The 27085-nt window shown below is 47.9% G+C and overlaps 1 protein-coding gene across 1 annotated transcript in view; it reads left to right on the top strand.

Annotated features, from left to right (window-relative positions):
* Positions 1 to 10632, top strand: part of SNX31 (sorting nexin 31) — a 231823-nt gene extending 221191 nt beyond the window's left edge. Inside the window, exons 10-14 of the mRNA XM_063951353.1 lie at positions 911 to 1117; positions 2774 to 2863; positions 4321 to 4398; positions 4516 to 4566; positions 10197 to 10632. Of these exons, the coding sequence (XP_063807423.1) occupies positions 911 to 1117; positions 2774 to 2863; positions 4321 to 4398; positions 4516 to 4566; positions 10197 to 10280 (510 nt within the window). The 3' untranslated portion in view covers positions 10281 to 10632. The remainder of the gene's footprint in view (positions 1 to 910; positions 1118 to 2773; positions 2864 to 4320; positions 4399 to 4515; positions 4567 to 10196) is intronic.
* The last annotated feature ends 16453 nt before the right edge of the window (positions 10633 to 27085 follow it).

Here is a 27085-nt window from a genome sequence, read left to right as displayed (position 1 = left end):
AGACTTACACACAAATCTAGAATCCGGCTGTGGGGATGACACAGATGAATTGAACAGCCCACTTCTAGCAAATGCTACATCACATAAAGAATGAACACACACATTACTGAGAAGAGTGATGGTTATACTCTTCAGCTGCACTCACCCCCTCCCACCCTTGGTATTTTTAACCAGCTCAATGCTGGATTGCTGGACACAGAACTCCAGGCTGTTTGCTTTATGACCTCAGTGACCAGTTTGTTTGAAGGTGAGAGCTGAATGATGCAGTCTTCCACCACCAACATTTATGATAGGATGAGAGACCAGAAACTCGAACATAAATTTCTTCTCCCACTTTTGCTGGGTTTTGATTTTGTCACTACTAAAAACATTTATGGCCTCAGGACAGAGTGGCTTAGGGCAATGCACTCAGCGATAACCTCCTGCCCCTAGCCCTTCCCTGTGATTTCCTGCCTCATACTCCTGTGACATTCCATAGGGCCTCTGCATCTGCAGGTGGAAAGCTGTACTACCCATTGGTTTTACTCCGTCTGCCGCAACAGTCACTTGCACTAGCCCCATACTGGCTGCAATAGACCCAACAGACACCAGAAACAGGCTTCTCTTCCCCATACACCCGCCTCAGAATAGCAGAGTTTTAGATACAGGGCCACGGAACTCTCACAAGTCAGGGCGGTTCCCCATTGTTGCTGCCCTGTTCCCACCCTGAAACACCCAATGCCACTTGAAAAAAAATAGATCCACCCAAGTTCTACCCGACTCATGCATACGCTGACATGCATAAATTCACATCTGCGCATGCGCTATATGCAGACAATTGTCATCTGCCCCAGTGCACGGAGATCCGTTCCGTGCAACACGGAACCCACCCTGTTGTGTTCCTGCTAAGCTTGTTCACGTTGTGTTTCAGTTTTTGCAGCTGATGCAGCAAGTGGAGCACTACGGTCACCTGCAGTTGGGCCCTTGCACCACAAACCACCCAGAGACCAACACCACCGTTACAGTGTCTGTGGGGAGCCATGGATTATACTGCAGCTTTCAGACACCCAGCAACCAAACAGAAATGATCCGTCTCCCCATCAGTAATATCAGCTGCTGGCACGTCACCATGCTCCCAGTAAGTGATTGGCAGTGTGTGTGCAGAAATGCTTTGTGTTACACATAGGACTGATAACTCACTGTGACAATGTGCACTATATAATGATTATTCTATGTAGTGCTTTGGTGTATATCACACTTTCCTTAAGGGTCAGCTCCAAGGAAGGTGTGATACACACCAGATCGGCCGTTCTTAATGGGGCTCGTCATTACTATGCCTTATTGGACTTGAACTGTTTTAAGTAGGAGTTGATTGGTTAGTAGTTTATCTCTCTCCACTTTTACTTTTTAACGTTTAGCACACCTGCCCCGAAGTGGCAGAGTATAGAAATGATTTATTACATTTATTGTTACCGAAATAGTACATTAAAAATTTGTACTATTAAAATAGAAGCTTGTCTGAATATCCCCAGATAGGGTGTTTTTATTGGGATTGGTCCTTGCTTTTTACTGATAATACCTGGATAAATTGTATACAGTATGTCAGCATTAGTGATGTTAGGAACCCACCTGATAAAGTCTCACCGTGACTAGGTAGGTGGGCTCAAATATTTGGCCAAAAATTGTGCTAAGAACCTCAGTTTTACTCCAAGCTAAATGGTAGAGTTTATTACAATTGCATCAATTACCAGTGTTCTGAGTGCTTAGAGTGCGCACCTGCATTTTCTTTTTCTTGTCTGTGTGTCACTACAAGTCTCAGCAAGGTAGCACCGCTTATGTTTAAAATTAGGGTGTGCAGTCCAGCTCCATCCCCTCACCCCTTTTTTATTTTTTTAATGGTAACACTCCCTCTAAGATCAAACATTTGGAACACCCCCCTCTGGAAACCTGTGTTTACCATCGACTAGGCATGTGCCTACAGAGGACTTCTGTATTCAGCACTATGATGTTAGATTTCATCAGGTGTTATGAATGAATGGACTATGGGCCTAAATCAGACTGGATCGCAGTCTGTAGTAGTAGTAATAATAATAATAATAATAATAATAAATCCAAGTGGCGCTTAATAACACTGAGATATTTAAAACATTTATTAATGTAAAAAACAATATCAAGAAACCTCCTGGGGGGTATGATACAAATTAATTCACATGAGTATTAAAAACATAGAAAGAACAATGTTGCTAAAACTGTCTGGAGTAACCAGTTAAGCAATAAATGTTACAATATGTGACAATCAATGTGTGGAGGCTCTCTACATTTTATTTAAAAAAAAAAAAAAGTACCTCCAGGCACTGTGGTATAATATACGTTCCAATGGTGTAACGCGGATCGCAATCTGAAGCCCTTTGGAGAGTGTGTCTGCGCGCACCCCGGGAGACAGTGAGATGCTAAAAGCATCTTAGGGCAGCGATCGCCTCTGCCTGATTGACAGGGGTGGGAGGGGGCATGCCAACGGCGTTGGTGGGGCACGCTCCGGGCAACGCAGGCGTGTCCGCACCATTGCGGGGAGCTACTCGGTGGGTGCAAAAGCATTGCCGCCATGCGATGCTTTCTCACCCGGGTGGGGGCAGGGCCTGACATGCGGGGCAGACTAGCCCTGTGCTGGGTGTCCCCCTGCATGTCTGAGTAAATGATCGTAGATGTGCTAAATTCTACGATCAGATTTGAATCGCCCCCTATGTAATATCTGCTCTCTGTTCCTAAATCAGATGATGTCATTACTTTATTTTAGCAAACAGAAAAACAAAATAGAGCGCTAGAATTCAAGTTGGAGTACATGCAAGGACATTCGCTGAAACGGATCACATTATGGACAGAGCAGGTTTGTTGCCAGGGGTGAATACAGGGGATTAGCCGGGGGTGTGGCATAGGATTGTACATCACATGACATTACACAATCACTGTAAAGCATGGCAGAAACACTGCCCATATGATTTTATCAGTGTACACAATGCCAACGTAGCTAAAAGCTGCTCAAGTCTGTTGGGTGTTTGTTTGTTTGTCCGCCCCCCCCCCCCATTTGCCAATGGTTAAGTGAATTAAATCAAATCAATTGTTTACATCCAGTCCGGGATGTCATTACAATGCTGATGGAAATCTGTATTCCAGCGACAAAATACTGACTCCTGGACACTCTTTTAGTGGGACACGCTCGCATCCTGCCGCGTGTGGGGGGGGCGGATGTTTAGGCATTAAAAGGGGGGTTAGGGGTTGAGGTGCAGGGATGGAAAGGGGATGGTTAGGTACCGGGGAGGGGGGGTTAGAAACTTACAAGGGGAAGTTAGGTTTTGGCACCGACAAGGGAGGGTTAGGGTACTTTCCGGGTGGCTGTCTGGATTCTGACCGCTGGTATCCCATCCATCGGTATATACCGAATCCAATCCGATTGCTATGCCACTAAAAGGAAGATCTCCACTCCAATGCATTTTGACTAGAGTCCGGGCACCTTATTTTGTCCAATCTTTTTCTTCTGCATACCCATTAGTGTTAGAGGATGGTCAAAGAACACACAATAGTAAATCAGATCATTGGTGGCTTCACAGCAGCCCAGAGTATTTCAGGAGGTGGGTGCGCAGATTTAGGCAGTGACCTGTCCACTTGTGTAACTATGAGTGAGATCTCCTGGAGCTTGTGTTCAATAGTCAATACCATAATTGGATGTCATTGGCTATTGTAGCCTATGGGTTTCTTCACCATTCCTTATGTTACTGGATGGCCACGTCTGCGTATTTCAACCCCCAGGACAGCTGGTTATTGCACAGCTGTCCCTACAAGATGGTCTCGTTACATGACTGCATTGAGAAAAGGTTGAGAAGCCATATTTTTCATTGCATTTAATATGCGATTAATGATACATCTTGTGCTATGGGAGGACTGGTTTGGCCTTGGATAGCGGCAGGAGGGGGTTTCTCCACCAGCACAGAGTCATCCTGTCAAACTGATAGTGAAAGACTGAGATGTAAAACACATTTCTATACGGAACCAAGTTCATACATTCAATTTCTAGTTTACTTCTTTTTTTTTTTCTTTTTTTTTTCTAAATCTGCCTGCCTCCCTGTTTAATGACCATCGGGACTGTCCAGGAAACAGTAGGATTTTATGCAGCCTGAAATCCCCCCTCCCAAGATAAAAAATTTGGTTGCGTTACTTCTCATTTCATTTGGAAGTGACAGAGGAGTTGGCGGCCCATCCAAGGGAGACATCACTGGTTTAGCTCTGGCGCTTTGGAGCAGGCATCTCCGTTACCCATAAATTCACAACATCTCTGCTCTCTTTCAGGCGTTCCTGCTCAGTAGCTGTTTAGAAAAGATCCTCAGTGAGCAACCAGTGACTTTTATGAAGGAGGAGCTGGAGATTGTGAGTAGTGATGTTCCATCTGTTCTGCTTATGACAGTGCAAAAGCTAGATCTGTCCACCATGACTTTTAAAAAAAAAACAAACGATAAAATTATTTTAAGTCTTTTTTCTTACTAGCAGGCTGGGAAAAAGACATTGCCTAATACATTCACCAGAAAGCATAAACAGGTATGTATACTAAATTTGGTTATCTACAGTCTGGTTCCCCTTTTCCCCAGAACCACACTGTAAACTGACTTTGACAGCATGACAGCCCACTGCCCCCAATCTCTTGGCTGTGGATGGCAAATCAACCTGACAACCTGCTTGTTTGTTTAGTCTCTGATGAAGGTGCAACACTAGCACCGAAACGGCTGTCGACCCAGACTAACGGGCGGCATGTGATGAGGCTGTGCTCTTTTACATGACCTGACGAGTATATGTTATTGCATTTATTACCTCTTTGCCTCTTATGCTGTAAAAAAAACTTTTTGCACTTTATGGTCATATAAACTATTTGTCTATTTTTGCATTACCTGGATGTGCTGGTTTATCTAATCTGTCTAATCTATCTGTCTGTCTATCATGCATCCGGAAAGTAACATAGAAACATAGAATTTGACGGCAGATAAGAACCACTTGGCCCATCTAGTCTGCCCATTTTTTATCCTTTAGGTAATCTCAATACCCCATAATGATGTGATTTTTTTATTTTTTTTAGATTTTGGCTAATTTATAAAAAAAAAAAAAAAATCACATGTACATAAGTATTCACAACCTTTGCTCAATACTTTGTTGATGCACCTTTGGCAGCAATTACAGCCTCAAGTCTTTCTGAATATGATGCCACAAGCTTGGCACACCTATCTTTGGGAAGTTTTGCCCATTCGCTCCATCAGGTTGGATGGGAAGCGTCTGCGCACAGCCATTTTCAGATCTGTCCAGAGATCTTCAATCGGATTCAAGTCTGGGCTCTGGCTGGGCCACTCAAAGACATTCACAGAGTTGTCCCGAAGCCACTCCTTTGATATCTTGGCCATGTGCTTAGGGTCGTTGTCCTGCTGAAAGATGAACAGTTGCCCCAGTCTGAGGTTGAGCGCTCTGGAGCAGGTTTTCATCCAGGATGTCTCTGTACATTGCATCATTCATCTTTCCCTCTATCCTGACTAGTCTCACAGTTCCTGCCGCTGAAAAACATCCCCACAGCATGATGCTGCCACCACCATGCTTCACTGTAGGGATGGCATTGGCCTGGTGATGAGAGGTGCCTGGTTTCCTCCAAACATGACGTCTGACATTCACACCAAAGAGTTCAATCTTTGTTTCTTCAGACCAGAGAATTTTGTTTCTCATGTTCTGAGAGTCCTTCAGGTGCATTTTGGCAAACTCCAGGTGGGCTGCCATGTGCTTTTTTACTAAGGAATGGTTTGGATTGCTGCAGAGATGGTTGTCCTTTTTGAAGGTTCTCTTTCCACGGTGGAATGCTGTAGCTCTCACAGAGTGACCATCGGGTTATTGGTCACCTCCCTGACTAGGGCCCTTCTCCCCGACCACTCAGTTTAGATGGCCGGCCAGCTCTAGGAAGAGTCCTGGTGGTTCCAAAATTCTTCCATTTACGGATGATGGAGGCCACTGTGCTCATTGGGACCGTTAAAGCAGCATTTTTCTGTACCCTTCCCCAGATTTGTACCTCCAGACAATCCTGTCTCTAAGGTCTACAGACAATTCCTTTGACTTCATGCTTGGTTTGTGCTCAGACATGCACTGTCAAGTGTGGGACCTTATATAGACAGGTGTGTGCCTTTCCAAATCATGTCCAATCAACTGAATCTACCACAGGTTGACTCCAATTAAGCTGTAGGATCATCTCATAGATGATCAGTGGAAACAGGATGCACCTGCGCTCAATTTTGAGCTTCATGGCAAAGGCTGTGAATACTTATGTACATGTAATTTCTCAGTTTTTTTTTAATTTGCAAAAGTCTCAAAAAAACCTTTTTTTTCACATTTGTTATAATGGGGTATTGTGTGTAGAATTTTGAGAGAAAAAATGCATTTATTCCATTGTTGAATAAGGCTGTAACATAACAAAATGTGGAAAAAGTGAATCACTGAATACTTTCCGGATACACATCTCTATCTATCTATCTATCTATCTATCTATCTATCTATCTATCTATCTATCTATCTATCTATCTATCTATCTATCTATCTATCCTCTAAAAGTTAGCCAAGCCTCTGTGGTAGCTGGCCACACCCGCAGACAGTGGCCAGCCACACCCCTAAGCATGGGCCCATACAACTGCATTGTCCTTGTAGACTCTTCGTGCCCCAGTCTGACATTGGATGGAATAGGAACTCTTTGAATTGGTTTCGTTAATGATAGAGGAAATCTATTTGAGAAAGTCTTATCATAAATGTAATAAAAAAACAAAGTTCATCTTTTGAACATGGAGTTATATCAAGTTGATGTAAGTGCAGATATTTTCTGAGCAAATGAGGAACTGCTGCAATTTTAGATGCATTATACTGCTGTAATATTCTGCTTATTACTGTATGCGCACTGTAACCGGTAATCTGGGTCATGCTAAAATATTTTATGCATCGTTGGCGACATACACCTAAAACATTACATGTTATATATAGTAGGTCCAAAATACATCCGAGACTGTTCTGTTTATCACACACTGATTTTGCAAACTATTCAGTTTACCAATTGCCAAACTCCATTACAGCTGTTTATTAGATAAATGTGGCTCAACATAAATTAAAATAATTTGGGATAATTCAGAGTACTATTGGCCACAAAAGATGCAATATGCCAGCCATTTTCGCCAATATTGAATTGTGTGGCCCAATAACTAAATGTATGCCAGACGGCTGCATCCTGGAATGATGGGGCCGCAAGATGATTGACAGCGGCGGCCGTCGGGGGTGGGGGTTAGGGCGGCGTGAGGTATGCTCTAGAGAAAAAAAAAAAGACGCCGGTCCACCTGCCAGCATAGCCAAGCTGCGCAGGCAGGGGTCAACCACATATTGTTGCATCTACAATTACATTGCGGAAGCATAGTGAGGTGGCGCTACACATGCTAGGTGGCCTTGCCCTGTGCTGGACGGCCCCCAGCATGTAAGATGGACGCAGATCTTGCTGCGGATGCAACAATCTGCCTCCATCTCTGAATGAGGTCCTGTGTTCATGGTTTCTGTAGAGCACGTTGAGTTCCTCTGGAGAAAAGCTCTGTATAAATAAAGTTATTATTATTTGAATGCTGGTCTTGTTGCTGAGACCTGGGTAGCATGGTTAGGTAAATGAATGCTTTATCTGTAGCTGCAGACCATAGCAGTAGTAGCAGACATTAGGGTATTTCGCTAAGTGACTATTATGGAGAAATCTGTTCAATTTTTTTTATCAAACAAATGCCACATAGTCTTGTATATTGTAGAATATTCATTTATTAAGATTTATTCATAAGGGTTTGGGTCCGAAATACCAGCAGTTGGGATTCCGACAGTCAGAAGACCGACAGTGGGATCCCGATGGCCAGAACATCCCGGTAAGTATTTTATCCCTAGCCCACGTCTCCGGCAGCCTCACCCTGACCTCCACCTCCAGCAGCCTAACCCCAACCTCAGTGCTGAGGGAGTGATACTAACCATTACACCAACTGTGCTGCCTATATGTAAGAAAGGTCACTCTGTCACATATAAACTGTTTTATACAAGGGCTCTGTCAGGTTCTCACTTCGAATTTAGGCCCTCATTCCGAGTTGATCGGTCGCAAGGCGAATTTAGCAGTTACACACGCTAAGCCGCCGCCTACTGGGAGTGAATCTTAGCTTCTTAAAATTGCGACCGATGTATTCGCAATATTGCGATTACTAACTACTTAGCAGTTTCAGAGTAGCTCCAGACTTACTCTGCCTGTGCGATCAGTTCAGTGCTTGTCGTTCCTGGTTGACGTCACAAACACACCCAGCGTTCGCCCAGGCACTCCCACCGTTTCTCCGGCCACTCCTGCGTTTTTTCCGGAAACGGTAGCGTTTTCAGCCACACGCCCCTGAAACGCCGTGTTTCCGCCCAGTAACACCCATTTCCTGTCAATCACATTACGATCGCCGGAGCGAAGAAAAAGCCGTGAGTAAAAATACTTTCTTCATAGTAAAGTTACTTGGCGCAGTCGCAGTGCGAACTTTGCGCATGCGTACTAAGCGGATTTTCACTGCGATGCGATGAAAAAGAACGAGCGAACAACTCGGAATGAGGGCCTTAGTCTTCTACATAAGGATGGATGAGTACTGTGTACTGTTGTCTACAATGTCATTGTTCTTAAACGTTTACAGTGTCATGGTATTTTGGAATCCAGGGCCATTTCCAGGGTCGTGCAATTGCACGGGACACCTGCAGCCACTATGCAGCAGAAATGCATGCGGTCTGACCATCCACATGGAATACAGCTGAAAATGTCCCTCTCAAAATGGCCACCGCCTCAGGGGAGACAGATGCTACAGGTCCTACTGGACCTCTAGCATCTGTCAGGGAAAGGCACAGGCACGCAGTGTTAGTAACCGGAAGTGCCGGGACCGCTGAGCCGCCAAGAGAAGATGCTGTAGCCTGCATGGAATACGGGTGACCATCGACCGCAGGCAGCAAACTGGTGGAGGGGGTGGCATGAAACCCCTGACGAGGAGCAGGCAGTTTAAAAGTAGGTAGCAACCTTTACCATTTGGCATAATTTGTAAGAGGCATTACTGTGTAGGGCATAATTTGCAAGGGAAATTATGGTGTGGGGCATAATACGGTGTCTGGGTTCAGGGGCATAAATGTGGGGCATATGATGTCAGGGACATAACTGTGGGGCATTATTGTGTAGAGCATAATTGTATGGCATAATATGGTGTCTGGTCTCAGGGGCATATGATGTCGGGGACATAACTGTGGGGCATTATTGTGTAGAGCATAATTGTGGTGCATAATATGGTGTCAGGGCTCAGGGGCAGAATTTGTAGTGGACATTACTGTGTGGGGCATAATATGGTGTCAGGGGCATTACAGTGTGGGGCATAATATGGTGTCAGCTGCATTACGGTGTGGTGCATATTGTGTAGGGCATTACAATGTGATGCATAATGTGTAAGGGGCATTATGGTGCGTGGCATAATGTGTAAGAGGCAGTACTATAAGGGAGAATTACCATTTAAGGGGCATGATTTCCTGTGGTGGCCAATGTCATTACTGTGTGGGTGCAGAGTGCAGTACCGGGTGTAAGGTAGTCTTTTCCTGTGAGGCCACACCCCTTTTTGTGTGCGTGCCTTCTGCACACAAATGTTTTATTTTAAAGTGTCCATGGGGGTGGGGGGTATTACTGTTTGTGCTGAGAGCCAAATTGTCTAGAATGGCCCTGTGCGCCTCTTCCTGTAATTAAGACTCTCACACAATTGGAGCTATTAGGCTCTACCAAAAGGAAACAAATGGTGGATTTCAAATACTTACCATGGTTCATATGGTTCGTGGTTCCTGGATGTCTATCTATAAATAAATGAAGACACTATGGGGGAATTCAAATGTTTGAAAAGTCAGTTGGGGGTCTGTTTTTCTTATCTAATAGACAGGAATAAACACACCCAACTGACTTTTCAAACATTTGAATTCCCCCCTATAATTGGGAGAGATTCTGAATGTGATTTTCAGCAGGTGACTTAATTGGTGGTTCCAGGATTTCTGTTGTCAGCCCTATCTGTAATCACTGTAAATGTGCGCGATTTATGCTTGATAAGAAATGTGTTTTGTTCATTTTGATTTATTTCTGATTTTCCACACAGACTGCGGTCTCTAATGAGAAGGAATCCTTTTTATGCTACATGAAGCAAAGTGATGTGTTTGAGGCGACTGACTTCAACCTATAACAGCGTTTTAATATTAGTATGTTACCGGTTTTTGATAACATTTTCACCAATAACATTATTATGCATTGAATATTTGTACACTTTTTTTTAAATAAATCTAATATTAATTTTCTTATTACTCAACAAATGTTTTTTTTCTTCACACAACATAATAGGTTCACTTCACTATGGATTTATTAAATGTCTCATGTACTGTAAAGAAGTAAGCCTATAAATGTTTTATAATGTCTACTTTTCTACATATATTTGCTAACCATCTAAACTGTTATTTTAAAACTGAAATATATTGATTTGGTCTAAAGCCGTCCATTAATGAATGTTTGCAATTATTCTATTTACAAATGAATAAATGTCAGTTATGTGAATGCACCAGTATTGTGGCTACACTGCCAAACTTTGTCCATGGGGGGTTATTAAGAGATGAATGCAGATGGCTCCATACGCATTCTTTTATCAGAGTGGTTGCACGTGATGTCATGCAGCTGCCCCGCCCCCCTCCCCCCAACGCCGTGGCACCACATCAAAAATGCCCACAACAGCAGCTGGGTCTGAATAATCCCCCATATCCCAGCAATTAACGTCTGTAGATGATGAGGAGATTGCTTTGGTGATGATGCAAAATTTTACGCCTGAGTTTGATTTTTTTTTTGTTGGCAAACACAGCCAAATTATCTACAGAAATTGTCAGGACAAAACTGCTACGGTTCCAAGAATGTGTGCTAGTTGAGTTGAATGCTACATCACATACTAAGAATGAGAAGCACAGGCCATTCAAGTACAAGTTTTATATATGTCACAAAGCATTTGAATGTAAGCAAAACACTATAAATGTTATGCAGAATAATAAGTGCAACAGCAAAGATGAGTCTAGCAGGCAGTTATAGTGCACTCTGTGCACTAGGTGGGGCGCAGATCTCCTGGAAAATTACGTGGCAGCCATTTGGCCATCGCGCTCAGAGTCATTGTCACTGACGCAGGACTTCAGAGAGGTAAGTGTTGAAAAAATGGGTGCAGGTTGTGCTGTGTGGGCCCCTCTGGACCCAGGGGCCCATGTGCACCACACACACTGCACCCACCATAGTACCGATTAGTGGCGTATCTGTGTTACAGACAGCCGCAGAAAGGATTGCTGGTATATTGACTTAGGTGCTACCAGACATTTTAACTGCAATTAAAAGCGGCTCACTACATTAGCCACGTCTGAGTAGAAGAATGTGGAAAAGGCAGATAGAGTGGACAATCAAGGAGGAAAATTAGAGGGAGATTTCATGGGTAGGATAATGTGGTGAGAAGACTCCCATGCCACTACCTTGTTGGTCACTAGGATAAGGGTCGTGTGTGAAACCCCAGCTGGGAGAGCAGCCAAGTACCATAGTGTCAGATGTAAGTTTCATTAATGGTGAGGAGTTTGAAAGAGAGAGTTAAAACGGTCATGGATCAAAGCCAGACTGACCTAGCATTCCAGATACCAAAGGAGAAAGGTAGGTGGTGAGGGGGAGAGTGTGGGGGTAGGACAGGGGGTAGAGTGAGAGGGAATGAGTAGGTATTGAGGGAGAAAGCGGAATAGGGAATAAACAATAGAATCTATAGATAGTAATAGTAAGCAGAATATTTTATATATAATACATAGAAAAAGAAATAGGAGGTGCACAATAGTGCAGCACGTTTCAAATTCCAAATCTTTACTCAGAATGATTAAGAACCACTCACATTAAAAGTAGTGATATATGCAAATATCACAAACGGCGCATAGAATGAACAGATCCATCACACAGAAGCGGCCAGCCCTGGCGTCCATCTGCAGTCCACAATCGCTTCCTGGGCTGACCAACGTCACCACGTCTCCGTCACCATTAGCCACGTCCAGACGTGCTTCGTCCTTATGAATTTCCTCAATGGGTGTGTCTACCACCAGCCAAGTCAATACTCATATAGTGCATGATTTCATTATACAGGTTGAGTATCCCTTATCCAAAATGCTTGGGACCAGAGGTATTTTGGATATCGGATGTTTCCGTATTTTGGCATAAATGCATACCATAATGAGATATCAAGGTGATGGGACCTAAATCTAAGCACAGAATGCATTTATGTTACATATACACCTTATACACACAGCCTGAAGGTAGTTTTAGCCAATATTTTTTATAACTTTGTGCATTAATCAAAGTGTGTGTACATTCACACAATTCATTTATGTTTCACATACACCTTATACACACAGCCTGAAGGTCATTTAATACAATATTTTTAATAACTTTGTGTATTAAACAAAGTTTGTGTACATTGAGCCATCAAAAAACAAAGGTTTCACTATCTCACTCTCGCTCAAAAAAGTCTGTATTTCGGAATATTTGGATATGGGATCAGTACTAAATGCCGCTGGTCGGAATCCCGGCGGTCGAAATACCGACGCCGGAATCCCGACCACACAATGCCGACAGGGGTGGCGAGCGGAACGCAGCCCCTTGCGGGCTCGCTTCGCTCGCCACGCTGCGGGCACGGTGCCTCGCTGCGCTCGGCACACTATTATATTCTCCCTCTATGGGTGTCGTGGACACCCACGGAGGGAGAATATGTCTGGATTGTGGCGGTCGGGATTCCGACGTCGGTATTTCGACCGCCGGGATTCCGGCCGGCGGCATCTTGACCGGATCCCTTGGATATGGGATACTCAACCTGTACACATAACTAATCAAACAATCAGTGTGCCTCACATGACTCATTAGCATACATGCTTTACCAAACACAAGATTTATTGAAGACTAGCCTTATCTCCTATATAATAGCCCTGTGACTCGGTGCCTGGCCTTCTAACGCTGGGTGGAGTCACACAGCCCGCCCACCACATGTGCAGCAAGTCTCTGCTCCTGCTGTCTGCCCATCTACCCCCTCCGTCATCAGCAACTCTGACTCCCTGGCTGCGGCGCCGGGCGAACAACTGCTGCTGCCGCTGGCATTCGCGTTAGGAGGGACAGGTGGCGCAGTAGAAGGCTTCATAGCCCTCCCTGCGCCGCGTACACAGACCCGCCGCCTCCACGCTCACCCAGCCACGGCGACAGGGGGGTCAGAGGGGCCCCGGTGATGAAGTATACAGTATTACAATTGCTGCCCGCCGCCTCACCTTAGCCTGTCACTTCGTTCGGGTCGTGCCACTGCCCTTCACCACCGGAACTACCGCAGATGCAGTGGCTCATGCAGCGCTGAGCCAGCCCTGCAGTGTGCACACTACCCGCAGCATCCCGCCGGCGCCGAACACGGGGGGGACACACACACACCAAAGTACCAGCGTTTCTGCTGTGACAGGAGCCGAGTGAGATAATCCTCTGCAGCACTCGCCTTCTGTCACAGAGAAGAGCCGGCACACACACACACCAATCTCCGGGGGTAGCCAGCATCTACAGGCAAGCTGGAAACACCCCCGGAGCAAGAGAGAAAATACCTGTGAGGCCACGCCCCCTTTCAAATTAAGCCACACCCCTTTTCAGCCGTCGCACGGCACGAGTGTGGGGGGGGATGCATATATAAATGCATGTGTATGTATGTTGAGGAGGGGGGCTAGGGTGGTTTGGAGGGGAGGGCCCCAAGCTATCACTGTACAGGGCCCCAAGTATTCAGTTGCCGCCCCTGCGCATGCCACATTCCAACACTGCCTCCCTCCATCCCCAGAGGCTCTAACTCCACAACACAGGGCCGGCCCGACAGCCCAGAGACAGGGGATGAAACAGACAGAGTGCGTGATACTGTGGAGGGAGATATCTCTGGACGCTGCACCAATTTCACAGGTGAGAGTGCACCGCTGTGAGTGTCGGGGGCAAACTGGGAGCCAGGAGAGAGCTCTGCCACCCCGGTCTTCCCTTCTGGTGTCCACCCCCTCCACTACTTTCCATGTTCTCTTCATCAGCTTCCTCACTGGGGACTCCCCTCCCTACTGCCCTGCATTTCAGTATCCCCTCCCTACTGCCCTGCGTCTCTGTATGCCCTCCCTACCACCCCGCGTCTCTGTATCCCCTCCCTGCCGCCCAGCCTCTCTGTATCCCCTCCCTACCACCCCACATCTCTGTATCCCCTCCCTACCGCCCTGCGTTTCTGTATTCCCGCCCTGCGTCTCTGTATCCCCTCCCTACCGCCCTGCGTCTCTCTGTCCCCTCCCTACCACCCTGCCTCCCTGTATCCCCTCCCTACCACCCCGCATCTCTGTATCCCCTCCCTACCGCCCGCATCTCTGTATCCCCTCCCTGCGTCTCTGTATCCCCTTCCTGCCACCCCGCGTCTCTGTATCCCATCCCTACCGCCCTGCGTTTCTGTATTCCCGCCCTGCATCTCTGTATCCCCTCCCTACCGCCCCGTGTCTCTGTATGCCCTCCCTACCGCCCCGCATCTCTATATCCCCTCCCTACCGCCCCGCCTCTGTATCCCCTCCCTGCGTCTCTGTATCCCCTCCCTACTGCCCAGCCTCTCTGTATCCCCTCCCAACCGCCCTGCGTCTCTGTATCCCCTCCCTACCACCCTGCGTCTCTGTATCCCCTCCCTACCGCCCCGCGTCTCTGTATCCCCTCCCTGCCGCCCAGCATCACTCTATCCCCTCCCTACCGCCCCTCTGTATCCCCTCCCTACCGCCCGCATCTCTGTATGCCCTCCCTATCGACCCACGTCTCTGTATCCCCTCCTTACCGCCCTGCGTCTCTGTATCCCCTCCCTACCGCCCTGCGTCTCTGTATCCCCTCCCTGCCACCCTGCGTCTCTGTATCCCCTCCCTACCGCCCCGCATCTATGTATCCCCTCCCTACTGCCCCGCGTCTCTATATCCCCTCCCTACCGCCCCGCCTCTCTGTATCCCTCTCCCTGCGTCTCTGTATCCCCTCCCTACCGCCCAGCGTCTCTGTATCCCCTCCCTACCGCCCTGCGTCTGTATCCCCTCCCTACCACCCTGCGTCTGTGTCCCCTCCCTACCACACCGCGTCTCTGTATGCCCTCCCTACCGCCCCGCGTCACTGTATGCCCTCCCTATCGACCCACACCTCTGTATCCCCTCCTTACCGCCCTGCGTCTCTGTATCCCCTCCCTACCGCCGAGTCTCTGTATCCCCTCCCTACATCTCTGTATCCCCTCCCTGCCACCCTGCGTCTCTGTATCCCCTCCCTACCGCCCTGCGTCTCTGTATCCCCTCCCTACAGCCCCTCTGTATCCCCTCCCTACCGCCCAGCGTCTCTGTGTCCCCTCCCTACCGCCCTGCATCTCTGTATCCCCTCCCTACCGCCCCTGTTTCCCATCCCTGCCGCCCCGCATCTCTGTGTCCCCTCCCTAACGCCCGCGTCTCTGTATCCCCTCCCGACCGGCCCGCGTCTCTGTGTCCTCTCCCTACCCCCCTGTGTCCCATACACAGTCCATACCACCGGCTCCTGGATACCTCCCTGACAAACCCTCACCAGGAGGACAGGAGCCGTAACCCCCTGCGGTGCCCCCCGTAGTTACCGGTATATCGGTGATGCTCCGATTTGCCACCTCCTCCTTATCCCTCACACACCAAGCGCAGGGCCCTGGGAGCAGCGCCAGCCTCCGCACCCTCCTCCTACCGCACCTGAGGGGGGCGCACACATAGCGCATGCAGAGGGGACTGGTGCACCTGAGGCCTGCGGCCGCGTGCAGACTTTGCGTGCGCAACATGTCCGCATTGCTACACCTGAAGGATCAAACGGTGTAGACACAGCTGCCCCTGTTGCTCATTGTACCAGCACTCCCTCTGTGTCTAATTACACCATATACCTTTTCATGTGGGTGTGTCTATATCACATGCATCCGGATCTGTGTCCTATATATTGTTACACATACAATCACATAGTTATAGGTCCCGCAACCCCCCACCTGCATCCACCCCCCCCTCTCCAGCATCTACAGACTCCCTGCCTCATCTGCGGTCCCCCCCCACCCCCTGCTACATTCTGTACATCGTGCCCTGCAGCCACTCTTCACGCCATCGCAAGGGGCTACGCCCCCCTCACCATCGGACGCCCTTTCGTCGTGCAATTTTTAACCACTAACAAACCTAGGAATGCAGGTAATACTCCATATAATACAAATGTTGAACCCCAGCAAGGCGGGCTGGGGTTAAGGGGCGTAAGCCCTTTCGACGGTGTGAAGAGCGCCCGTAGGGCGCGATTAAGCACCTAGTATTCAATATACAGTATGATAACAATACCAATACTTATTAGCTTTACATTTAATATTATAAAAAAAAGTACATACAATAATAATAAGAATTTACTTACCGATAATTCTATTTCTCGGAGTCCGTAGTGGATGCTGGGGTTCCTGAAAGGACCATGGGGAATAGCGGCTCCGCAGGAGACAGGGCACAAAAGTAAAGCTTTTACAGGTCAGGTGGTGTGTACTGGCTCCTCCCCCTATGACCCTCCTCCAGACTCCAGTTAGGTACTGTGCCCGGACGAGCGTACACAATAAGGGAGGATTTTGAATCCCGGGTAAGACTCATACCAGCCACACCAATCACACCGTACAACTTGTGATCTAAACCCAGTTAACAGTATGATAACAGAGGAGCCTCTGAAAGATGGCTTCCTAAACAATAACCCGAATTAGTTAACAATAACTATGTACAAGTATTGCAGATAATCCGCACTTGGGATGGGCGCCCAGCATCCACTACGGACTCCGAGAAATAGAATTATCGGTAAGTAAATTCTTATTTTCTCTATCGTCCTAAGTGGATGCTGGGGTTCCTGAAAGGACCATGGGGATTATACCAAAGCTCCCAAACGGGCGGGAGAGTGCGGATGACTCTGCAGCACCGAATGAGAGAACTCCAGGTCCTCCTTTGCCAGGGTATCAAATTTGTAAAAATTTACAAACGTGTTCTCCCCTGACCACGTAGCTGCTCGGCAGAGTTGTAATGCCGAGACCCCTCGGGCAGCCGCCCAAGATGAGCCCACCTTCCTTGCGGAATGGGCCTTAACAGATTTAGGCTGTGGCAGGCCTGCCACAGAATGTACAAGTTGAATTTTGTTACAAATCCAACGAGCAATCGACTGCTTAGAAGCAGGTGCACCCAACTTGTTGGGTGCATACAGTATAAACAGCGAGTCAGATTTTCTGACTCCAGCCGTCCTTTAAATGTATATTTTTAAGGCTCTGACAACGTCCAACAACTTGGAGTCCTTCAAGTCGTCTGTAGCCGCAGGCACTACAATAGGCTGGTTCAGGTGAAACGCTGATACCACCTTAGGGAGAAAATGCGGACGCGTCCGCAGCTCTGCCCTATGTCGAATGGAAAATTAAATAAGGGCTTTTATAAAACAAAGCCGCCAGTTCAGATACTCTCCCGGCCGAAGCCAGGGCCAGTAACATAGTCACTTTCCATGTGAGATATTTCAAATCCACATTCTTTAGTGGTTCAAACCAATTGGATTTGAGGAAATCTAAAACTACATTTAGATCCCACGGTGCCACCTTAGGCACCACAGGAGGCTGTATATGCAGTACTCCTTTGATAAAAATCTGGACCTCAGGGACTGAGGCCAATTCTTTTTGGAAGAATATTGATAGGGCCGAAATTTGAACCTTAATAGATCCCAATTTGAGACCCACAGACAATCCTGATTGCAGGAAATGTAGGAAAACGACCCAGTTGAAATTCCTCCATCGGAGCACTCCGCTGCTCGCACCACGCAACATATTTTCGCCAAATACGGCGATAATGCTTCGCGGTGACTTCCTTCCTTGCCTTTATCAAGGTAGGAATGACTTCTTCTGGAATGCCTTTTCCTTTTAGGATCTGGCATTCAAACGCCATGCCGTCAAACGCAGCCGCGGTAAGTCTTGAAAAAGACAAGGACCCTGCTGAAGCAGGTCCCTTCTCAGAAGTAGAGGCCACGGATCGTCCGTGACCATCTCTTGAAGTTCCGGGTACCAAGTCCTTCTTGGCCAATCCGGAGCCACTAGTCTTACTCCTCTTTGCCGTATAATCCTCAATACCTTTGGTATGAGAGGCAGAGGAGGAAAAACATATACCGACTGGTACACCCAAGGTGTTACCAGCGCGTCCACAGCTATTGCCTGCGGATCTCTTGACCTGGCGCAATACCTGTCCAGTGTTTTGTTGAGGCGAGACGCCATCATGTCCACCATTGGTTTTACCCAACGGTTTAATAGCATGTGGAAAACTTCTGGATGAAGTCCCCACTCTCCCGGGTGAAGGTCGTGTCTGCTGAGGAATTCTGCTTCCCAGTTGTCCACGCCCGGGATGAATACTGCTGACAGTGCTATCACGTGATTCTCCGCCCAGCGAAGGATCCTGGCAGCTTCTGCCATTGCCCTCCTGCTTCTTGTGCCGCCCTGTCTGTTTACATGGGCGATTGCCGTGATGTTGTCCGACTGGATCAACACCGGTCTTCCTTGAAGCAGAGGTTCCGCCTGGCTTAGAGCATTGTAGATTGCTCTTAGTTCCAGAATGCTTATGTGAAGAGACTTTTTCAGGCTCGACCACACTCCCTGGAAATTTCTTCCCTGTGTGACTGCTCCCCAGCCTCTCAGGCTGGCATCCGTGGTCACCAGGATCCAATCCTGCATGCCGAATCTGCGGCCCTCCAATAGATGAGCCTCCTGCAACCACCACAGACGGGATACCCTTGTCCTCGGCGACAGGGTTATCCGCAGGTGCATCTGAAGATGCGACCCTGACCATTTGTCCAACAGATCCCTTTGCATGGAATCTGCCGAAAGGGATTGCTTCGTAAGAAGCTACCATTTTTTCCCAGGACTCTTGTGCATTGATGTACAGACACCTTTCCTGGTTTTAGGAGGTTCCTGACCAGGTCAGATAACTCCTTGGCTTTTTCTTCGGGAAGAAAAACCTTTTTCTGAACTGTGTCCAGAATCATCCCCAGGAACAGCAGACGAGTTGTCGGCATTAATTGGGATTTTGGAATATTCAGAATCCATCCGTGCTGCTTTAGCACCTCTTGAGATAGTGCTAAACCCATCTCTAGCTGTTCTCTGGACCTTGCCCTTATTAGGAGATCGTCCAAGTATGGGATAATTAATACGCCTTTTCTTCGAAGAAGAAATATTATCTCGGCCATTACCTTTGTAAAGACCCGAGGTGCCGTGGACAAACCAAACGGCAGCGTCTGAAACTGATAGTGACAGTTTTGTACAACGAACCTGAAGTACCCCTGGTGTGAGGGGTAATTGGAACGTGGAGATACGCATCCTTGATGTCCAAGGATACCATAAAGTCCCCTTCTTCCAGGTTCGCTATCACTGCTCTGAGTGACTCCATCTTGAACTTGAACTTCTTTATGTACAGGTTCAAGGACTTCAGATTTAGAATAGGCCTTACCGAGCCATCCGGCTTCGGTACCACAAAAAGAGTGGAATAATACCCCTTCCCTTGTTGTAGAAGAGGTACCTTGACTATCACCTGCTGAGAATACAGCTTGTGAATGTCTTCCAAAACCGTCTCCCTTTCTGAGGGGGACGTTGGTAAAGCAGACTTCAGGAAACGGCGAGGTGGCTCTGTCTCTAATTTCAACCTGTACCCCTGAGATATTATCTGCAGGATCCAGGGATTTACCTGCGAGTGAGCCCACTGCGCGCTGTAATTCTTGAGACGACCGCCTATCGCCCCCGAGTCCGCTTGCGAAGCCCCAGCGTCATGCTGAGGCTTTTGTAGAAGCCGGGGAGGGCTTCTGTTCCTGGGAAGGAGCTGCCTGTTGCTGTCTCTTCCCTCGTCCTCTGCCTCGTGGCAGATATGAATAGCCCTTTGCTCTCTTATTTTTAAAGGAACGAAAGGGCTGCGGTTGAAAGGTCGGTGCCTTTTTCTGTTGGGGAGTGACTTGAGGTAGAAAGGTGGATTTCCCGGCCGTAGCCGTGGCCACCAAATCCGATAGACCGACCCCAAATAACTCCTCTACGCATCGCCTGTCCACTGTCGTGTCCATAAAGCTCTTCTGGCCGAAATGGACATAGCACTTACCCGTGATGCCAGTGTGCAGATATCTCTCTGTGCATCACGCATATAAAGAAATGCATCCTTTATTTGTTCTAACGACAGTAAAATATTGTCCCTGTCCAGGGTATCAATATTTTCGATCAGGGACTCTGACCAAACTACCCCAGCACTGCACATCCAGGCAGTCGCAATAGCTGGTCGTAGTATAACACCTGCATGTGTGTATATACCTTTTTGGATATTTTCCATCCTCCTATCTGATGGATCTTTAAGTGCGGCCGTCTCAGGAGAGGGTAACGCCACTTGTTTTGATAAGCGTGTTAGCGCTTTGTCCACCCTAGGAGGTGTTTCCCAGCGCTCCCTAACCTCTGGCGGGAAAGGGTATAAAGCCAATAACTTCTTTGAAATTAGCAGTTTTTTATCGGGGCACCCCACGCTTCATCACACACGTCATTTAATTCTTCTGATTCGGTAAAAACTACTGGTAGTTTTTTCACACCCCACATAATACCCTGTTTAGTGGTACCTGTAGTATCAGCTAAATGTAACATCTCCTTTATTGCCAAAATCATATAACGTGTGGCCCTACTGGAAAATACGGTTGATTCGTCACCTTCACCACCGGAATCAGTGCCTGTGTCTGGGTCTGTGTCGACCGACTGAGGCAAGGGGCGTTTTACAGCCCCTGACGGTGTTTGAGGCGCCTGGACAGGCACTAATTGAGTGTCCGGCCGCCTCATGTCGGCAAACGACTGCTTAAGCGAGTTGACGCTATCCCGTAATTCCACAAATAAAGGCATCCATTCTGGTGTCGACCCCCTAGGAGGTGACATCCTCATATTTGGCAATTGCTCCGCCTCCACACCAATAACGTCCTCATACATGTCGACACACACGTACCGACACACAGCAGACACACAGGGAATGCTCTATACGAAGACAGGACCCACTAGCCCTTTGGGGAGACAGAGGGAGAGTCTGCCAGCACACACCAAAAAGCGCTATATATGACAGGGATAGCCTTATGATTAAGTGCTCCCTTATAGCTGCTTTTATATTAATATATTGCCATTTATTTTGCCCCCCCTCTCTGTTATACCCTGTTTCTGTAGTGCAGTGCAGGGGAGAGACCTGGGAGCCTTCCTGACCAGCGGAGCTGTGACAGAAAATGGCGCCGTGTGCTGAGGAGATAGGCCCCGCCCCTTTTTCGGCGGGCTCGTCTCCCGCTATTTAGTACATTTAGGCAGGGGTAAATATCTCCATATAGCCTCTGGGGCTATATGTGAGGTATTTTTAGCCTTTTTAAAGGTTTTCATTTGCCTCCCAGGGCGCCCCCCCCCCAGCGCCCTGCACCCTCAGTGACTGCCGTGTGAAGTGTGCTGAGAGGAAAATGGCGCACAGCTGCAGTGCTGTGCGCTACCTTAAGAAGACTGCAGGAGTCTTCAGCCGCCGATTCTGGACCTCTTCTTGCTTCAGCATCTGTGAGGGGGCCGGCGGCGTGGCTCCGGTGACCATCCAGGCTGTACCTGTGATCGTCCCTCTGGAGCTTCATGTCCAGTAGCCAAGAAGCCAATCCATCCTGCACGCAGGTGAGTTCACTTCTTCTCCCCTCTGTCCCTCGTTGCAGTGATCCTGTTGCCAGCAGGAATCACTGTAAAATAAAAAACCTAAGCTAAACTCTCTAAGCAGCTCTTTATGAGAGCCACCTAGAATTGCACCCTTCTCGGCCGGGCACAAAAATCTAACTGGAGTCTGGAGGAGGGTCATAGGGGGAGGAGCCAGTACACACCACCTGACCTGTAAAAGCTTTACTTTTGTGCCCTGTCTCCTGCGGAGCCGCTATTCCCCATGGTCCTTTCAGGAACCCCAGCATCCACTTAGGACGATAGAGAAAAGAATTTACTCACCGGTAATTCTATTTCTCGTAGTCCGTAGTGGATGCTGGGAACTCCGTAAGGACCATGGGGAATAGCGGGCTCCGAAGGAGGCTGGGCACTCTAGAAAGATCTTAGACTACCTGGTGTGCACTGGCTCCTCCCACTATGACCCTCCTCCAAGCCTCAGTTAGGTACTGTGCCCGGACGAGCGTACACAGTAAGGAAGGATTTTGAATCCCGGGTAAGACTCATACCAGCCACACCAATCACACCGTACAACTCGTGATATGAAACACAGTTAACAGTATGAAACAATAGAGCCTCTCAACAGATGGCTCAACAATAACCCGATTTAGTTAACAATAACTATGTACAAGTAATGCAGATAAACCGCACTTGGGATGGGCGCCCAGCATCCACTACGGACTACGAGAAATAGAATTACCGGTGAGTAAATTCTTATTTTCTCTAACGTCCTAGTGGATGCTGGGAACTCCGTAAGGACCATGGGGATTATACCAAAGCTCCCAAACGGGCGGGACAGTGCGGATGACTCTGCAGCACCGAATGAGAGAACTCCAGGTCCTCCTCAGCCAGGGTATCAAATTTGTAGAATTTTGCAAACATGTTTGCCCCTGACCAAGTAGCTGCTCGGCAAAGTTGTAAAGCCGAGACCCCTCGGGCAGCCGCCCAAGATGAGCCCACCTTCCTTGTGGAATGGGCATTGACAGATTTTGGCTGTGGCAGGCCTGCCACAGTATGTGCAAGCTGAATTGTACTACAAATCCAACGAGCAATAGTCTGCTTAGAAGCAGGAGCACCCAGCTTGTTGGGTGCATATAGGATAAACAGCGAGTCAGATTTTCTGACTCCAGCCGTCCTGGAAACATATTTTCAGGGCCCTGACAACGTCTAGCAACTTGGAGTCCTCCAAATCCTTAGTAGCCGCAGGCACCAAATAGGCTGGTTCAGGTGAAACGCTGACACCACCTTAGGGAGAAACTGGGGACGAGTCCTCAATTCTGCCCTATCCATATGGAAAATCAAATAAGGGCTTTTACAAGACAAAGCCGCCAATTCTGATACTCGCCTGGAAGAAGCCAAGGCCAATAACATAACCACCTTCCATGTGAGATATTTCAGATCCACGGTTTTTAGTGGTTCAAACCAATGTGATTTTAAGAAAACTCAACACCACGTTGAGATCCCAAGGTGCCACAGGAGGCACAAACGGGGGCTGACTATGCAGCACTCCTTTTATAAATGTCTGAACTTCAGGTACTGAAGCGAGTTCTTTTTTGAAAGAAAATCGACAGAGCCGAGATCTGTACCTTAATGGAACCCAATTTAAGGCCCATAGTCACTCCTGCTTGCAGGAAATGCAGAAATCGACCTAGTTGAAATTCCTCTGTTGGGGCCCTTTCGGCCTCACACCATGCAACATATTTTCGCCATATGCGGTGATAATGAGTTGCTGTAACCTCTTTCCTGGCTTTAGTAAGCGTAGGAATTACTTCCTCCGGAATGCCCTTTTCCTTCAGGATCCGGCGTTCAACCGCCATGCCGTCAAACGCAGCAAGTCTTGGAACAGACAGGGCCCCTGCTGCCGCAGGTCCTGACTGAGTGGCAGAGGCCATGGGTCCTCTGATATAAATTCTTGAAGTTCTGGGTACCAAGCTCTTCTTGGCCATCCACGAGTATCGTTCTTACTCCTCGCCTTCTTATTTTTCTCAGTACCTTTGGTATGAGAGGCAGAGGGGAGAACACCTAAACCGACTGGTACACCCACGGTGTTACCAGAGCGTCCATAGCTATCGCCTGAGGGTCCCTTGACCTGGAGCAATATCTTTTATAGCTTTTTGTTAAGGCGGGACGCCATCATGTCCACCTGTGGCCTTTCCCAATGGTGTACAATCCTATTGGAAGACTTCTGGAGGAAGTCCCCATTCTCCCGGGTGGAGGTAGTGTCTGTTGAGAAGATCTGCTTCCCAGTTGTCCACTCCGGGAATGAACACTGCTGACAGTGCTAACACATGATTTTCCGCCTATCGGAGAATCCTTGTGGCTTCTGCCATCGCCATCCTGCTTTTTGTGCCGCCCTGTTGATTACATGGGCGACTGCCGTGATGTTGTCTGATTGGATCAGTACCGGCTGGTTTTGAAGCAGAGGCCTTGCTGGCCTCAGGGCATTTTAAATGGCCCTCAGATCCAGAATATTTATGTGTAGGGAAATAACCTGACTTGACCAAAGTCCCTGGAAGTTTTCTTCCCTATGTGACTGCCCCCCAGCCTCAAAGGCTGGAATCCATGGTCACTAGGACCTAGTCCTGTATGCCGAACCTGCGGCCCTCTTGAAGATGGGCACTCTGCAGCCACCACAGTAGAGATACCCTGGTCCTTGAAGACAGGGTTATCAGCCTATGCATCGGAAGATGCGATCCGGACCACTTGTCCAACAGGTCCCTCTGAAAAGTTCTTGTATGGAACCTGCCTAATGGGATTGCTTCGTAAGAAGCTACCATTTTTCCCAGGACTCGCGTGCAATGATGCACCGCTACCTATTTTGGTTTCAGGAGGTCTCTGACTAGAGATGACAACTCCTTGGCTTTCTCCTCCGGGAGAAACACTATTTCTGGTTTATGTCCAGAACCATCCCCAGGAACAGTAGACGTGTCATAGGAACCAGCTGTGACTTTGGACTGTTTAGAATCCACCTATGCTGTTGTAGCACTTTCCAAAATAGTGCTACCCCGACTACCAACTGCTCCTTGGACCTCGCCCTTATAACGAGATTGTCCAAATACGGGATAATTACAACTCCCCTTTTTTTTTTTTGAAGGAGTATCATCATTTCGGCCATTACCTTGATAAAAACACCCTCGGTGCCATGTACAGTCCAAACGGCAGTGTCTGGACTTGGTAATGGTAATCCTGTACCACAAATTTGAGGTACTCCTGGCGAGGATGGTAAATGGGGACATGCAGGTAAGCATCCTTGATGTCCCGGGATACCATGTAATCCCCCTCGTCCAGGCTTGCAATAACCGCCCTGAGCGATTCCATCTTGAACTTGAATTTTTTTATGTTCAAGGATTTTAATATAAAATGGGTCACACCGAACCATGCGGTTTCGGTACCCCAACCCGTGTGGAATAGTAACCCCGTCCTTGTTGAAGTAGGGGCACCTTGAGTATTACCTGCTGGGAATACCGCTTATTAATTGCCTCTAGCACAGCCTCCCTGCCTGAGGGAGTTGTCAGCAAGGCATATTTTAGGAAACGGCTGGGGGGAGACATCTCTAATTCCAGCTTGTACCCCTGAAATACTACTTGGAAGAAACAGGGATCCACCTGTGAGCGAGCCCACTAATTGCTGAAATTTTTGAGGCGGCCCCCCACCGTACCTGGCTACACCTGTGGAGCACCCGCGTCATGGTGTGTACTCACAGGAGGCGGGGGAAGAATCTTGATTCTGGGAACAGGCTGACTGGTGCAGCTTTTTCCCTCTACCCTTGTCTCTGTACAGAAAGGAAGCGCCATTTGACCCGCTTGCTTTTCTGAAGCCGAAAGGACTGTACCTTTTTCTGTGAGGAAACCTGAGGTAAAATTATTTCTTCCCAGCAGTTGCTGTGGATACGAGGTCCCAGAGACCATCCCCAAATAATTCCTCACCCTTATAAGGCTCTCTATGCGCTTTTTAAGTCAGCATCACCTGTCCAGTGACAGGTCTCTAATACCCTCCTGACAGAATGGACATTACATTTATTTTGGATGCCAGCCGGCAAAATATCCCTCTGTGCATCCCCCATATATAAGACAACGTCTTTAATATGTTTTTATGTTTGCCAACTATTATCCCTGTTTGACAGGGTCACCAACCACGCTGCAGCAGCACTATCTGCAGGTCTCAGTCTAGTACCTGAGTGTGTAAATACAGACTTCAGGATAGCCTCCTGTTTTTTATCAACAGGTACCTATTAAAGTGGCCGTATCCTAAGACGGCAGTGCCACCTTTTTTGACAAACGTGTGAGCGCCTTATCCACCCTAGGGGATATCTCCCAGCGTAACTTATCCTCCTGGCGGGAAAGGGTACGCCATCAGTAACTTTTTATAAATTACCAGTTTCTTAACGGGGGAACCCACGGTTTTCACACACTTCATTTATTCATCTGATGGGGGAACAAAACACTGCCTGTTTTTTCTCCCCAAACCTAAAACCCATTTATAGAGGTTAAAGTCAGAAATGTATAACACAGGGGGTAATTCCAAGTTGATCGCAGCAGGATTTTTGTTAGCAGTTGGGCAAAACCATGTGCACTGCAGGGGAGGCAGATATAACATGTGCAGAGAGAGTTAGATTTGGGTGAGTTATTTTGTTTCTGTGCAGGGTAAATACTGGCTGCTTTATTTTTATACTGCAATTTAGATTGCAGATTGAACACACCACACCCAAATCTAACTCTCTCTGCACATGTTATATCTGCCTCCCCTGCAGTGCACATGGTTTTGCCCAACTGCTAAAAAAAAATCCTGCAGCGATCAACTTGGAATTACCCCCACATTTTTTATTGCCGGGATCAAGTCACGGATTGGATTGTGTATATGTCTCCACCTTGTCGACACTGGAGTCAGACTCCGTGTCGACATCTGTGTCTGCCATCTGAGAGAGCGGGCGTTTTTGAGCCCCTGATGGCCTTTGAGACGCCTGGGCAGGCGCGGGCTGCGAAGCCGGCTGTCCCACAGCTGTTACGTCATCCACCCTTTTATGTAAGGAGTTGACACTGTCGGTTAATACCTTTTACCTCTCTATCCACTCTGGTGTCGGCCCCACAGGGGGCGACATCACATATATCGGCCTCTGTTCCGTCACCATATAAGCCTCCTCATTCAACATGTCGACACAGCCGTACCGACACACCGCAGACACACAGGGAATGCTCTAAACGAGGACAGGACCC

Source organism: Pseudophryne corroboree, chromosome 2 (genome assembly GCF_028390025.1).
Source record: "Pseudophryne corroboree isolate aPseCor3 chromosome 2, aPseCor3.hap2, whole genome shotgun sequence".
NCBI lineage: Eukaryota > Metazoa > Chordata > Amphibia > Anura > Myobatrachidae > Pseudophryne > Pseudophryne corroboree.
The sequence above is the reverse complement of the archived record's forward strand: the minus strand, read 5'-3'. Positions and strand labels throughout refer to the sequence as shown.